Source organism: Propithecus coquereli, unplaced genomic scaffold (assembly GCF_000956105.1).
Source record: "Propithecus coquereli isolate 6110/MARCELLA unplaced genomic scaffold, Pcoq_1.0 Scaffold3, whole genome shotgun sequence".
Classification (NCBI taxonomy): Eukaryota; Metazoa; Chordata; class Mammalia; order Primates; family Indriidae; genus Propithecus; species Propithecus coquereli.
The window spans coordinates 3,897,101-3,912,519 of record NW_012148618.1 but is presented as its reverse complement, the minus strand read 5'-3'; the positions used below and the strand labels follow the sequence as shown (position 1 = coordinate 3,912,519).

The 15,419-nt window shown below is 33.8% G+C and overlaps 2 protein-coding genes across 2 annotated transcripts; both read right to left on the bottom strand.

Moving 5' to 3' along the window:
• Nucleotides 1–8,104: 8,104 nt before the first annotated feature.
• On the bottom strand, nt 8,105–13,017 carry LOC105814214 (olfactory receptor 4F4). The gene is made up of 2 exons (XM_012649113.1): nt 12,892–13,017; nt 8,105–9,159 (listed from the first exon to the last, which is right to left on the bottom strand). Exons 1-2 carry the CDS (start codon nt 13,015–13,017, stop codon nt 8,188–8,190), a joined length of 1,098 nt encoding a protein of 365 aa, XP_012504567.1. The 3' UTR covers nt 8,105–8,187.
• A 784-nt stretch (nt 13,018–13,801) lies between these two features.
• LOC105814213 (olfactory receptor 4F6-like) lies at nt 13,802–14,740 on the bottom strand. The gene has a single exon (XM_012649112.1). It carries the CDS (start codon nt 14,738–14,740, stop codon nt 13,802–13,804), a length of 939 nt encoding a protein of 312 aa, XP_012504566.1.
• Nucleotides 14,741–15,419: the final 679 nt, after the last annotated feature.

Below are 15,419 nucleotides of genomic sequence, written 5' to 3'. Positions count from 1 at the left end.
AAAATATACAGAAAAAATTAGCCGGGCATGGTGGCGCATGCCTGTAGTCCCAGCTACGCGGGAGGCTGAGGAAGGAGGATCGCTTGAGCCCAGGAGTTTGAGGTTGCTGTGAGCTAGGATGACGCCACGGCACTCTAGCCCGGGCAACACAGTGAGACTCTGTCTCGGGAAAAAAAAAAAAAAAAAAAATTATAAAACATTGATGAATGAAATTAAAGAATATACAGATAAATGAAAAAATATCCTATATTCATAGATTAGAATAATTAATATTGTTAAAATGTCCATACTACCCCAAATGATCTACAGATTTAATGCAATTCCTGTTGAAACCCCAATTACATTCTTTACACAAATAGAATATACAATCCTAAAATTTATATGAAACCACAAAAGACTATGAATAGCCAAAGTAATCTTGATCAAAAAGCATAAAACTGTATTCTTTTTCCTTCTCAGATTGGATATTCTGTATCGACCTGCCTTTCGGTTCACTGATTCATATGAACAGAGCCTTAGAGACCTGTGGGACACTGTCAAGAATCCCAATATATACATAATGGGAGTCCAGTAGGAGAAGAGAACAAGGCAGAAAAAAATACTTGAAGAAAAACTAAAACTAAAAACTTACCAAATTTGATAAAAGTATTAATTTACACATTTAAGAAACTCAAAGAACTCCAAGTAGGATAAACTCTTAAGATATCCACAACGAGGCACATCATAAACTGTTGAAAGAATGACAGAATCTTGAAGGCAACGTGAGAAGTGATTCATCCTGTACGAGGAATCCTCAGTAAGACTAAGAGCCAGCTTCTCATCAGAACCCAGTGTGACAACATGCTCAAAGCCCTGAAAGAAAAAGATTACCAACCAACTACACCCAGCCAAGCTCTTCTTCAGAAATGAAGGGCAACCTAAAAACGCTGGTTTCACAGAAGCAGAAAGTAGAATAGTGGTTACTAGATGCTGGGAATGGGAGAGGAAGGAGGGAACTGGGGGAGGCTGGCAGCGGGCACACCTGGCCTGTTACGGTTAGACAGAAAGAGCAAGGTCTGGTGTCTACTACATAGCGGGCGACCATAGCAAATAACAATGTAGTGTATGTTTCAAAATAGCTAGAAGTGAAGATTTTTAATGTTGTCACACAAAGAGATGATGAATGTTTAAAGTGATGGACATGGTAATTACCCCAATTTGATCATTATATGATGTATGCATGCAATGAAATATCACACTGCACCCCATAAATATATACAATTATTACGTATCAATTATAAAAAAAAAAAAAAGCATAAAACTGAAGGCATCATAATACCTGACTTTGAAATATGCTACAAAGCTATAGTAATTAAAACATTATGGTATTATCACATAAACATGTAATATATAGACCAATGGAACAAAATAGAAAGCCCAGAAATAAACTCAGGCCTATATTAACATGATTGAGTTTTGACAGGTGTGCCTAGAACACATTTGGGGAAAGATAGGCTCTTCAATAAATGGTATTGCAATTGTGAAAGGTATTGAGTCTTTGATTTGGTTCTCAGCTTGACTGTTGTTGGTGTATATGAATGTTACTGATTTGTGTACATTGATTTTATAATCTGAGGCCTTGCTGAATTTATTTGTCAATTCCAGTAGTCTCTTGGTAGACTCTTTGGGGTTTTCTGGATATAACACCATATTGTCAGAAAAGAGCAATAGTTTGACCTCTTCTGCCCCATTTGGATATGCTTGATTTCCTTCTCTTGTCTGATTGCTCTGGCTAGGACTTCCAGCACAATGTTGAATAAAAGTGGTGATAGTGTGCAATCTTGTCTGGTTCCAGAAAAGACATTCTATAAAAAAGATAACCTGCGCTCAAATGTTTATAGCAGCACAATTCACAATTTAAAATAAGAGGAAAGAACCCAAGTGCCCATCAATACATGAGTGGATTAATAAAATGTAGTATATGTATACCATGGAGTACTACTCAGCCATAAAAAATGGTGTATTATGTATTATTCTGGATGGAGCTGGAGACCATTCTTCTAAGTGAAGTATCACAAGAATGGAAAAACAAACACCACATGTATCCACCATTAAATTGGAACTAATCAATCAACACTTATGTGCCATATGGAAATAACATTCATCAGAAATCAAGCAGGTAGGAGAGGGTAGGAGGGGATGGGTAAATTCCCACCTAATGTGTATAGTGCACACTATCTGGGGGATGGACACAATTATAACTTTGACTCAGATGGTACAAAAGCAATTTATGTAACCAAAATATTTGTACCTCCATAGTATTCTGAAATGAAATAAATAAAAAAATAAAAAATACACTCACAGCAACATCTAGACTAGCATTTGATCAGATATCTGGGTGGCCTAGCTAAGGCGACACATAAAATTAACTACCACAATTTACTAAGTCAAAAGTTGAATCTTTAAACTGTTTAATACACTTGAGAACTCCTTAGCTGGGTTGATCAAGGAAAATAGAGAGCAAAATGACCAATATTAGAATGAAAGAGGATATATCAGTGAATATCCTAATAGTATTAAAATGACCATAAAGGAGTATTGGGAGAAATTCTATGACAATACATTTAACAGCTTAGATGAAATTGACAAATTTGTAAAAAAAAATACTTTTCTTCTGATATTTGGAACAAGGCAAGAATCTCTTCTCTTAGAATTTCTTAGCCATTGTAATGAGACAAGGAAAAGAAAAACAAGAAATAAAAATTTTAGAAAAACTGTTTCCATGTGTAGATGAACTCATTATTTGTATAGAAAATACTAAAAAATCTGCAAAGCAATTACTAGATCTGATGCATGAATTTAGCAACATTATAGGGTACAGTATCAATTGAAAATCATATATAATCTTCATGTTTGTAGCACATACTTAGAAATGAACTTAGATAATCAACTCCATATATAATAATGCCAAAATTAAAAATAGGATTATATTTAACAAAATTGTGCAGTGAAAATTACATAACACTGCTGAGAGAAATTAAAGAAGACATAGATATTAATAAATAGAGATATACCAGGTTACATATTAGAAGACTCAGGAACTCAATTAGAAGATTCTGCTCCTCATGTCCTTGCTGCCTCAATAGTCCTCATCTCTGATTTTTGGCTCCTTAGCCAGATGAGGTTGCCAGAAGCTCTGCTGTCTTCTCTGTCTCTTAGCAGTTTCCACATACCTGACTTTTCAGCCTTTTGACTATGCCAAGAATTGATAAATATACTATGGAGGAAAATGGTATGCAAGATGTTGGCCTCATTTCAATGAATAATCTTCTTCCCTCAGCAATCTTGGTTTCTCAGTTCGTACCTGTCTCCTATGTTTTTCTATCTCTATCTCTATCTATCTATATCTATATCACCTATCAATCATCTATCATCTATATTATCTATGTCTGTCTATATTTGATATCATCAAATAACCTTGTTCTTGTTAAAATTTTCCTGATTGTCTCAAAAACATTTGTTGGTTTGTTTGAATCAGGATCTAAACAAGGTACAACACTGCATTGGTTGACATATATTAATATTTTCAATCTATTTTAATCTATACCAATTTTCCTCACTCCAGCTTATTCACTGAATGTATTTGCTAAATAATCCAGGCTGTTTGTTCTGTTGAGTATTCCATACCTTATGTTTATCTCATTAAATCCTCATAGTGTTCTTGCATGTTTCTCTCTTTCACATATTCTTCTATACTGTCATCAAACAGGGAATCTTTATTAATCAGGCTCATTTCTAGTTGGTTCTAATTACTTTATATTATACTTTATATATATGTTCATTCCATGTGATCTGAAAATTAATCAGTGGACTCAAGTGTTCTCAGATGATCCATTCCTTACATGTTTTCTTTTGAGACTGCTGCTCAATTGTTTTAGCTTCTGCTGGTTTTTGTCTTAGACCCATTAATTCATTAAGAGCTGCAAAGTGGTGATTTTCTAACTCTATAATTCCTTATGCAATTATTAACTTGAATTTTTTAATAAGGAAATTCTCTTCATCAATTATTTGGTTATCTCTTCCCAAAATTATCACATAAGAAAGGCAGAATAAATATTAAGAAACTCTAAATTTATTTTAGTGGGAAATAGTGTTTGAAACCACACAAAGGCATTAGACATGTTCATTGCTTCTGGGCTATCATTGCTTCTATGTCTGTTCAGTGGACAGAGTTAAAAAAAACTTATATTTTCAGTAAAAGAAAAATAAATTACTTTATAATCATTAATCCTCATTATAATCTTTAATTTCTAATTAAAATTAAAGAACACAGATTATGTATTATACTTAGCTGCTTTAATTTGTATCTCCTTTCTCTAATGCTGAAATATTGATTTCTGTTGGTACTAATGTATTTATTTGATTTATCCCAATATATAATACTTTTAAAATAGTAAAACTGTTATTACTGCTAACAAGTAGGCAGATTGAGTTCTTCATGTTTTGTCTTCAGGATATAATCCACAGTATTTTCACTGTGTTTTAGTGTTCAATAAAACAATTATTTTCTCTGATGTTATACTACCTAATTAAAATGCTACTAACTCACTTGTTTTGGTTTGAACTTGATGTTTAGAGATAGCACTTTTTTTCTGTTGATTTAATTTCTCTTTTAATTATCTAGCATAGTTATTCATACATAACTCCAAAGTCAAAACTATAAGATATATTCAGAAAAGCCTAGCTTTTATCCCTGTGCCTTGCCTTGTTTCCTCCTTCCGCCAGAAGAAAACATTCTATTATTTTTGTTTACCATTTAAAATGTGTTTATTGACATATTTGTAAATATATATTTATAAATTATATAAAAATATAAAATATGTACCCTTGTTTTAACACAAAAATTAGCATTCTAGAGATACTGTTTTGCAGCTTACTGTTTTCACTTAAGATATACCTTGTAGATTATTCCAGAGCAGCATTTAAAGGTATTTTTCATTCACTTTTATAGTTGTTTAATACTTCATTGTGTATAATTTATGCAAGAGGTCCTTGCTGATCATCATTTGGTTATTTTTCACTCATTAGCCATTAAAAACAATGTTTTGATGATTGGTTTTGTACATTGGTTATTTTACATTTTTGCCAACGTATCTCTGGGATAGAAGATTGCTACATCAAAAGTTAGTAACATGTTAATATTTCTAGATATTGCCAACAAGTTGTACCATTTTGTATTCTCACCAAAAATGCATTAGTGCCTGTTTCTGGACAGCTTCATAAAAGGTTGTATTATCAAATATTGAGGCCAGATATTTCATATGTAATAGGTTAGAATTGATATTTAAGGATCATTTTACTTTGTGTATATCTTAACATGAGAGAGCTTGAATATTTTTTATCTATTTAAAATTGCATCTCTTTATGTATGAACTGTAAGTTCATATCTTTGCCCATTTTTCTATTAGTTTGTTGGTTTTTTAAAAAAAGAAATTATATATTATGACTGTTATTCTTTGTGATATGAATTATAAATACTTCTCATTTTCCTTTTTATTTTTTGGTAGTTTTATCATTCACTTAAAAATTAATTTCATATAGTCAATGTTATTAATCTCTACCATATTTATAGATTATAAAGCTATTAACTCATGTTTTCTTTTAATACTTGTATAGTTTCTTTTAAGATTGTGTCTTTATTCATTTAGAAATTGTCCTGGCACATGGTATGACGAATAGATTCAATATATCTTTTCCCGTATCGCTATCCAGTTATGCCACCATCACATTAATAGGTCCTTCCTTTTCCCACTGATCTGAGATACTGTTATTATCATATACTAATTTTCGTATGTGTTTTAATCTACTCATAGATTTTCTATTTTATTTTTCCTGGAGTAACATTATTTTATCCCTTTTAACATCTGACTTTACTTATCTATCAATTTAAGCCACACTTTCACAAACTACATTTTTTCCCCCTTAGAATATTTAATCTTCTACAATACCCCAAATGAGCATGTGTTAAGATTGGAATGTGTCATACCCACAAGCATGTTGGGAAAAAAATAAAGGTTGAGAATTTTTGGCTTTGTTAATATATAGGATTTATATAATAATTATAATAGCACTTAATATTTATTGAGTGCTGGATATACCACAAGTTGTGCTATCTGATTTATATCTATTGTCTCATTATCCCTCATAATAAACATATGTAATAAGTGTTATTATCTCCCTTTTACAAATATGGAAACTAAAGCTTATGAAATTTAAGTAATGTACCCAAAATTATAATTAATAAGGAGTAAATAGAGTTACACTCAACTTTTTTTTTTACTGTAAAGCCTGTGCATTTAAAAGTTAACTGTGAAAAATGACATAGATCCAAGAGATACACCTTGTGCCAAGGAGGTTGGATGCATATAAATTCTTTTTACTGCTTATGGGGAGTTGTCATATACCACAGGATGTCAAGTGCCTACAGGCAGATTTCACATTGGCAGATTTATTCTTCCTATCACTCCTAGTAATGAATTCATGGGTTATGGGTTGCTATTCTGGTAGGAGATGAACTATACACTATTGCAATGAGAAGAGTTTATTTTTTAAACCTCTTAAAAGTAGACAAATATATCACTTTATCACTAAATATATTTTTGAGTTAGGCATGTGACAATTTTTTTTCTTGAAGTTTTTAAAGAAAATGAGCCAAATAAATTTTCTTAATGTGTAAAAATGATAAGATTTTATTTAAAAATATTTCATACAGACCGTATTAGAAAAACATTTATTTTTTATTTTTTTTAAATTTCAGAATATTATGAGGGTACGAACATTTTGGTTACTTACAATGCCTTTGCCTCATCCGAGCCAGGGCTACAAGCGTGCCCTTCCCTCATACAATGTGCTCCACATCCATTAGTTGTGAATTTACCCACCCCCACCACCCGCCTCCCACCTGACCGGCACCCAGTGAATATTACTTCCATGTGAGCACGTTAGTGTTGATTGGTTAGTACCAATTTGATGGCAAGTACATGTGCTGCTTGTTTTTCCATTCTTGTGATACCTCACTTCGAAGGATGGGCTTAAGCTCTATCCAGGATAATATAAGAGGCGCCAGTTCACCATTGTTTTTCGTAGTTGAGTAGTATTCCATGGTATACATATACCACATTTTATTAATCCACTCATGTATTGATGGGCACTTGGGTTGTTTCTACATCTTTGCAATTGTGAATTGTGCTGCCATAAACATTCGAGTGCAGATGTCTTTGTTACACAATGTCTTTTTTTCCCTTTTGTAGATGCCTAGTAGTGGGATTGCTGGATAAAATGATATTTCTATTTTTACCTCTTTGAGATATCTCCAAAAACTGTTATAGACATAGGCCTAGGCAAAGAATTTATTAAGAAGACTCCCAAAGCAATCACAGCAGCAACAACAATAAATAAATGGGACCTGATCAAATTAAAAAGCTTCTGCACAGCCAAGGAAACTATCATTAGAGCAAATAAGACAGCCTACAGAATGGGAGAAAATATTTGCATGCTATACATCTGTTAAAGGTATGATAACAAGAATCTATATAGAACTTAAGAAAATTAACAAGAAAAACATCAAACAACCCCATCAAAAAATGGGCAAAGGACATGAACAAAAACTTTTCAAAAGAAGACAGAATAATGGTCAGGAAACACAAAAAAATGCTCAACATCTCTAATCATTAGGGAAATACAAATGAAAACCATGATGAGGTATCATCTAACTCCAGTGATAATGGCTTTTATCAAAAAGTCCCAAAACAACAAATGCTGGCATGGATGTGGAGAGATAGGAACACTCATACACTGCTGGTGGGGCCAAATAAAATTTTAAAAAATTTTATAAGCCAGCTAGTAGAAACTTATTTCTTCTATTAAACACAAGATCACCCAAGAAGGCACAGATGTACAGAAGTACTAACATATTTATGCCTTTCATTGTTCTGAGAAGTGAAAGCATGACATTAACTTTGCATGTCTATCCAAAAACATAACATATAACGTTGTTGAAGGACAAATTGAGGCAGTATATGTGAAAGCTCTTTGACACTTACTAAGTTATATGAGCACGGAAGGTACAGTCTTCATGAGCTTTACTAAATAGTTTACCAACTTCACTATATGTCACTATCTCAGATGAATCTCATAGTTATATAAGATCTAAGACTTTACACTAGAATTCACATTCCATTGTCTCAGCCATCTTATTGCAGTTTTCATGTCTTTGTTCCTCAGTGTGTATATAATTGGGTTCAAGAGAGGAGTGACCACAGAATAAAACACAGCAAGAAATTTATCTAATGACTTGATGGGGAATGGCCAGGCATAAATAAAGATACATGGTCCAAAGAACAAAAGAACTACTGTGATGTGAGTAGTCAAAGTGGACAGAGCCTTGGATGACCTACCTGAAGGGTGATACTGGATGGTTATTAGAATAATAGTGTAGGAGATGATTAGGAGAACAAAAGAGCACACAGTGAGCACACCGCTGTTAGCAATGACCGTGATTTCTAGCCTATAGGTGTCTGTACAGGTGAGTCTGATTACCCTAGGAAGGTCACAATAAAAACTATCAACCTCATTGGGACCACAGAAGGGTAAATGCACTGCAAAGGCCAACTGGCTTACCGAGTGGAGGAAGCCAATTCCCCATGCAGCAGCCGCGATGCCAACACATACGTTGCCTCGCATAATTGTAGTGTAGCGTAGGGGTTTACAGATTGCTACATATCTGTCAAAAGCCATGGCTATGAGGATCACTAACTCACTTCCACCAAAAAAGTGAAGAAAAAATATCTGAGCAAGGCAGCCCTTGAAAGAGATGACTTTCCGTTGACTGAAGAAGTCAGCAATCATCTTGGGGGCTGTGACTGAAGACAGACACAGATCAATGAGTGAGAGGTTGGCTAGCAGGAAGTACATCGGGGAGTGAAGGTGGGAGTCAGAAGCCACCATTATGACAATGAGAAGGTTTCCAAACACAATTCCGCCATAGAACACACAAAACAACACAAATAGGAAAATCTGGAGTTCCCAAGAATTGGAGAGTCCTAGTAAAATGAACTCAGATACCACAGAGTGATTTGTTTTACTCGTTGATTCATTCCAGGAAATAGTCTCTGCAGTTGCCTTGGAGAAAAGAGTGAGAAGGAAGTCAGAATTGTTATATTCAAATTCAAAGCCTCATTTTGTAACATTCTGCTTGCTCTTATAATGACTTTCTATGGTTCATTACTTAAAGGCTTTCAGAATTCAACAACCTGAACTCATAATTTTATCCCACACTACTTCCTTGGCTATGCTTTATAGTTCAGATATCCCAGTCTTCTCAGTGTCTCCATTCATGTTAGGCTTATTCCTAATAAAATACAATTGTTTATGCTATCCTCTCTGCCAGATTAAGTCTATACCATTATCCTACATTTACTCTCCTTTTTCTCTGAGGTTCAAGACAGTTTATATTCTGTAGCATGTATCTTATGTCATTTGGTGATATTAACATTCTTAGGAGAAAAAGATATACACCAAAATGAAAGACGAAAAATGAAAAGAACAAAAAGAAATTAAACTTCAGAAATATAAGATTTAAAAAGTGAGAGAGGATAAAAGAATGGAAATTCAAAGGTAGAGTGAGAAAAATGCAACAAAGTTTACATGAGAGAAAGTGTGAAGGAGTTAATAGGGGTTAAAATCGGAAAGGGATTCTGGAATGGCTTGTAAGTGATTTGTTTTATTATGGAGACAATAAAGAACTATTGAGGAATTAGAAAGAATTGGTTAATAAATTAACTCTGGCCACAATGTGAATTAGAAGAGGGAAGCTTGCAAATAAAGCCAAGTGATTGTTTGAAGCTCAACAATAGATAATGATTGCAGGTTGTGGTTGTGTGAACAGGAAAGGGGTGAGTGAAGATTTGTGAGGGACCATCAAGCCACACACAGTGGTTAAGATGTGAGCTTGTGTGCCAGGAGGCCTAGGTTCAAACCCTGGGTTCACTATGTAGCTGGATGACAATGGACAAATCACTTAAATGGTTTGAATCTTATGTCCACATCTGGAAAAGATGAGTGATAATTGTACTACTTATGGGAGTGCTGTGAGGATTGGATGTAACCATGTATAAAAATTTTCTAGCACAAAGTATGTGGTCAACATACAATAGCCATCATTAAAGTAGTAATAACAGAAAATTTGTCAGCAAGATGTGGAAGATGCTCTGACTCAGGGAAGGGAAGCAAGGGCAACATACGTAACCTAAACATATGTACCCCCATAATATGCTGAAATAAAATAAATAAATAAATAAATAAAAAAGATGTGGAAGATGAAAAAATATTCCAATGTTTTTATTCTGAGTAATTAGGAGCATTTTGATGGCTTTAACTTTGATAATAATTATTATAAGTGCTATCATAAAATATGTAATGCACAGATCACTTTTAGGGGCAGGAATAAATTAGGAAGAAGGTAAAGAATTGTGATAATTGTTTAGACATGTGGAGGTATTTGTGGAACATCCTTGTTGGTTGCTATTAGGAGAGAGATTGAACAGTGACTGTTGGACATGAGTTGAGAGAGCCATTTCAATGGTGCATTGAAGAGACAATAACTACTGTTTCAAAAGTTTTGCAGTGAAGTGAAGTAGCACATGAAAGGTATTTTGAAGGTGAAGCATAGTCGTGAGAATACTTAATGGATTAGGTGTAAGAGTTAAGGGCAAGTAAGATGTAAAAGAGAGAAGTGGAAATTAGCTGATAACGTCCCATGGGAGACATGAAAGTATGCAGAGTTATACTTGCCAAATTTTTTTGAAGAATACTATTATTTGTTTTGACATTTTCTTAATCACGGTTATTACACAGCCCTTGGAAATTATACTTTTCATTACCTTTAATCTCATTCCTTAGGCCTACCCACCCCAAACACCACATTACTGTTTTCAAAATCCTATAAAAATATAGTGAATCTAAATTTCTTTCCAATAATAAAGAGAAGTCTAATAATGAAATAAGTCATGAATACTCACTGTAGTTCTCTTCTGCTTAATGCAGTTATAAATATAATCATACTAATCATTAAAAATTCAGAGGATAGGATTCCTATTGTGAGATAATTTCTGACATGACTGGTTGAGATGTTTCTTTAGAATAGAAGTATGTAATAGAATAGACCTTAGATATTTAGTGGTATAAAACCATTTCATTTCACTGATAGAGAAGGACAAACTTGAAGTTATATCTCCATAGGAAATATACCAAGAATGATGGTTCTTCTCATCTGTAGCAAAAAGACTTTCTATCAAGGTAGCAAGTAAAAATTTAGGAATGCCACACTTCAGCAAAAGGAATTTCTTGCTCACTTAATTAAGACATCTCATATCCTGAATTTATGCTGCTGAGAGGAGAGTGATAATATGGGATCCTCAGCTACAGGGAATCCTTCATCACTACAGCCCTTTCAAAGCTCATTTCTAACCCTTCAGAAATGATTCAATAAGTTTTAGAAGAATTGTTATTGATTCTAAGTTGAATATTAAGTTTAGATTTATTAAAAGAGTTCTCCAGAATCTTATACACTCGTAGCAACCGTGCAGAGCCAGCCACGATTGAAAAAGAAAATCCTTCCCCATACCCTAGTGTAAGCTTAGAATTCAACCATCAGAATTTTATATGCTTTCCTTAAACATCTTTTATCCCTCTTTAAAGAAAAATATCTGTCTCTATAGACTCACTGAGGTGGAAGTCAGGGACTTGGGTTCTAGCACAAACTCACTATGTGATCTTGGGCATGTTATTCAAAAAGTCTGTGGGTCTTAGCTTTTCTGTTTTGAAAAAATGAGTTCATTCCATCAAAAACTCTCAAATCTCCCACAACTCTAAAAGTATGGTTTGTAGTTTTATGTGAAAGAAATATTCAAAACCAGGTTTCATTGGGATTACAAAAGGAGGGAAGAAGGTGAGCCAGAAAACAATACATTTGGGGGAAGATGGGGAAAAAGACCACTAAATAGAGAGGAAAGAATAAATTAGCCCAGAAGAGTCAGGCAAAGGATTTGACAATTGTTGCCAGTGTAACACATTAACAAGGGTTATCCTTACAAACATTATTAATATTAATTCTTCTAAGTATTTAAGCCAACTCTACAGGATCCGTCCCTTTTCCCTGAAGATAAACACATAATTGAATTCTGCAGAATGGATTCCTAGCAGTAGAAGCATCTCATTGTCAATGAAGTGCTATAGTTCGGTTAGTTCTACTAATATATTTTATTTTCATCATTCCACCTACCTTCTTCATAACTGGAAGAGATTACAGCTATTTTCAGAGAAAGAGTACAGATTTCCTTTTTATTTATACTCTCTTAAAGCACAAAATTTTCAAGAGAATAGTATTTTTGTGAATTGTTCTCCTTAGTAAACCACTTGGTTAATCAAGAGCCCTTTATGAAAGTGACCAGGTGAAGAGATCTAGGAATAGTCAGCCTGAGCTTTGAGTACTGAAACTAACTCTTATAGTCTCCCAAGTTTTCCCTTGGCTATTAGAGGAAACACACAGAATCTTCTTGAGTTAATGAATATTGCCACAGTTTCTTGGTCCATTTAGATATTTTTACTGTCTCATTGAGTTTAGAGGTGATTTTAAAAGAATTATATTAAAACGAGTAAGATAAAGTTGTAAAATTAAAATCCAAATAGGTTAATAAGATAGTAAATAATACTTAGATTTTGTAAAAAAGAGGATAGCTTAGAACTTTGATGACCAGTTTGTGGAGAAAATATAGGAAAAATACTTTAACCAATAATAAAAAAGTTTCAAGTCTCATGTCTTATAATGTCATTTTATTTTGCAGCCTCAATTACCACGTAGTAGTTAAAAATGAGCTGAGTCACCACAATCAATGTTTCTTGAAATACATCCAAGTGATGTCTCAGTTGTGTTCTTTGATCACTGGGTTTTCCAGGTTTTATTAGAAAGATGTCAATCATCTTCTTTGTCCTAAGCACCTTAGCTTAAGAGCAGGCACATCAAGTAAGCTTTTGAGGTCTCAGTGGGGTACCCTCCTTTAGGAAATAAGTCCCTTCAAATACTTTTAGAACTATAGATGCTTTGTTAGAGTCAATCAGGAAGTGTTTGAGGAAGGCTGCAGGAAATAGCATTGTGTCGTTAAAAAAGTGGAACATAGATAAATTTTGAATTATACAAAATACTAGCATCAATTTCTAAAATAACATTGTACAAAATATATTGACAATCAAACTGAAAACAAAAATAGAGTTGTAACATAGTGTCTATCTTCCTATTTATCTAACTTAAAGTACAAAATGAGGATTGTTTCTTCCTTGATTTTAAAGCTGCTGGTTTATATAAACCCATATTTTATACATTGGATCCACATAATTTCCATAAGAAATATTTATTAATTTACAGTGATGTCTATTATAAAGATACTGATAGAGATAAATTATATACATGCATATATATTCATATATAGATATGAAATAACCACATTATAAGTGAATGTAGACATAGTTGGTAATTACAATTTGATATGCAGGTTAGATAGAAATATATAACACTTAATTTTTAAGATTAACAAAAATTGCTGCAACTTCATCTGAAATAAAGTTCTCAGTTTCAATACTGCATTTTCTGAAGATTTCTCAGTTTTTAAGACAATAATAAATTGTACACATTCTGTAGTGTTTATGGTGACCATGGGGGTCTTGATGATTCATGACATTCAACCTGTGCTCTTATCAAGGAAATCTGTTAGGTTATCTCCCTAGAACTTACAACCTGTCGACTCAGCCTTCTCATTGCCACCTTCATATCTTTGTTCCTTAAAGTATAGATGGCAGGATTTAAGACAGGGGTGACAACAAAGTCCACAATGGCAAAAAACTTATCCAATGACTTAGCAGGGAAAGGCCACACATAGAGAAACATGCATGGAGCGAAAAACAAAACCACTACAGTGATGTGAGCTGACAACGTGAAGAATGCTTTGGATAAATCATTTGAAGAATGTTGTCGGACAGTGAGCAGAATAAAGATATATGATACGATTAAGAAAAAGAAGGTACCCATAGATATGAAGCCATTGTTGGCAGTGACTACAAATTCTAGTCTGTAAGTGTCCATGCGTGCAAGTTTAATAACCCGAGGAAAATCACAATAAAAGCTCTCCACATTATTAGGGCCACAGAAGGGTAAATTTATAACAAAAACAAACTGAGACACAGCATGAATCACCCCAATGACCCAAGCGGCTATTACCAAGAGCACACACATTTTGGAATTCATAACAGTTAGATAGTGCAGAGGCTTGCAGATTGCTGTGTACCTATCGTATGCCATGGCTATCAGCAGTGTCATCTCAACTCCTCCCATAACATGGATAAAGAACATTTGTGTCATGCAATTGTGGAAGGAAATGACTTTACAATCAGTGAAAAGATCAGAGATCATCCTAGGAACTGTGGTAGATGAAAGGCCCAAGTCAATGAGTGATAGGTTGGCCAGTAGAAAATACATGGGGGAGTGTAAGTGAGGATCAAAAATCACTGTGAATACAATGAAGAGGTTTCCAAGGATAATTCCCAGATAGAACAAAGAGAAGAGGAGAAAAAGGAAAAACTGCATTCCCAGGGAGTGTGCAAGTCCCAGTAACACAAATTCAGTTACCACAGAGTCATTTACTTGGTCCATTGAATCAGAAGGAAGGGAAGACTCTGAAGAGACCTGAAGGAAAAGAAGGAAGGAATCAACCTAGAGGCACTGAAAATAATGTGTTAAATGTTAACAATTTAAAATGGATTACATTAACAAATCTCTCATTTAACTGATAGTAGACTATTTACAAAAAATGGGAACCCAGCGTGTGAAAGATTAACGCAGTATGGACAGAGCTGCACTCAGGGGCGATGTATTGCTTTAAATGGTCTCATTTGCTCAAATACATGAACCTATTAGCAACTTAAGAAGTTAGAAAAGAATACATAAAATAAATGCAAGAAATTTCAGGCAAAAAAGAATAAAGGTTAAAAAATTAAATGTGAAAAGGCAAAAAATTGGAAGATTGTATGCAAACATGTAAAATGGGTCTCAAAAGAACAAAAAATAGATGACCTTTAAAAATGTAATCAAAAGTAAAACAGTTAAATAAAAATTAGAAATGAGAACATAAATGCATAATAACAGTTAAGACACCTCCGAAGGTGCCTAAAACAATCTGCCTCCAGCTAACACATGACTCATACTTGAATTTGAATGCTGTAGAGAGACAAAAGGTTGATATTTTCATAACATATGAAAGAGTTCGAACCATTCAATAAAACCTACAAGCCCTAATAAATAAATGAAGAAATAATATGAAGGGAAAATTGAG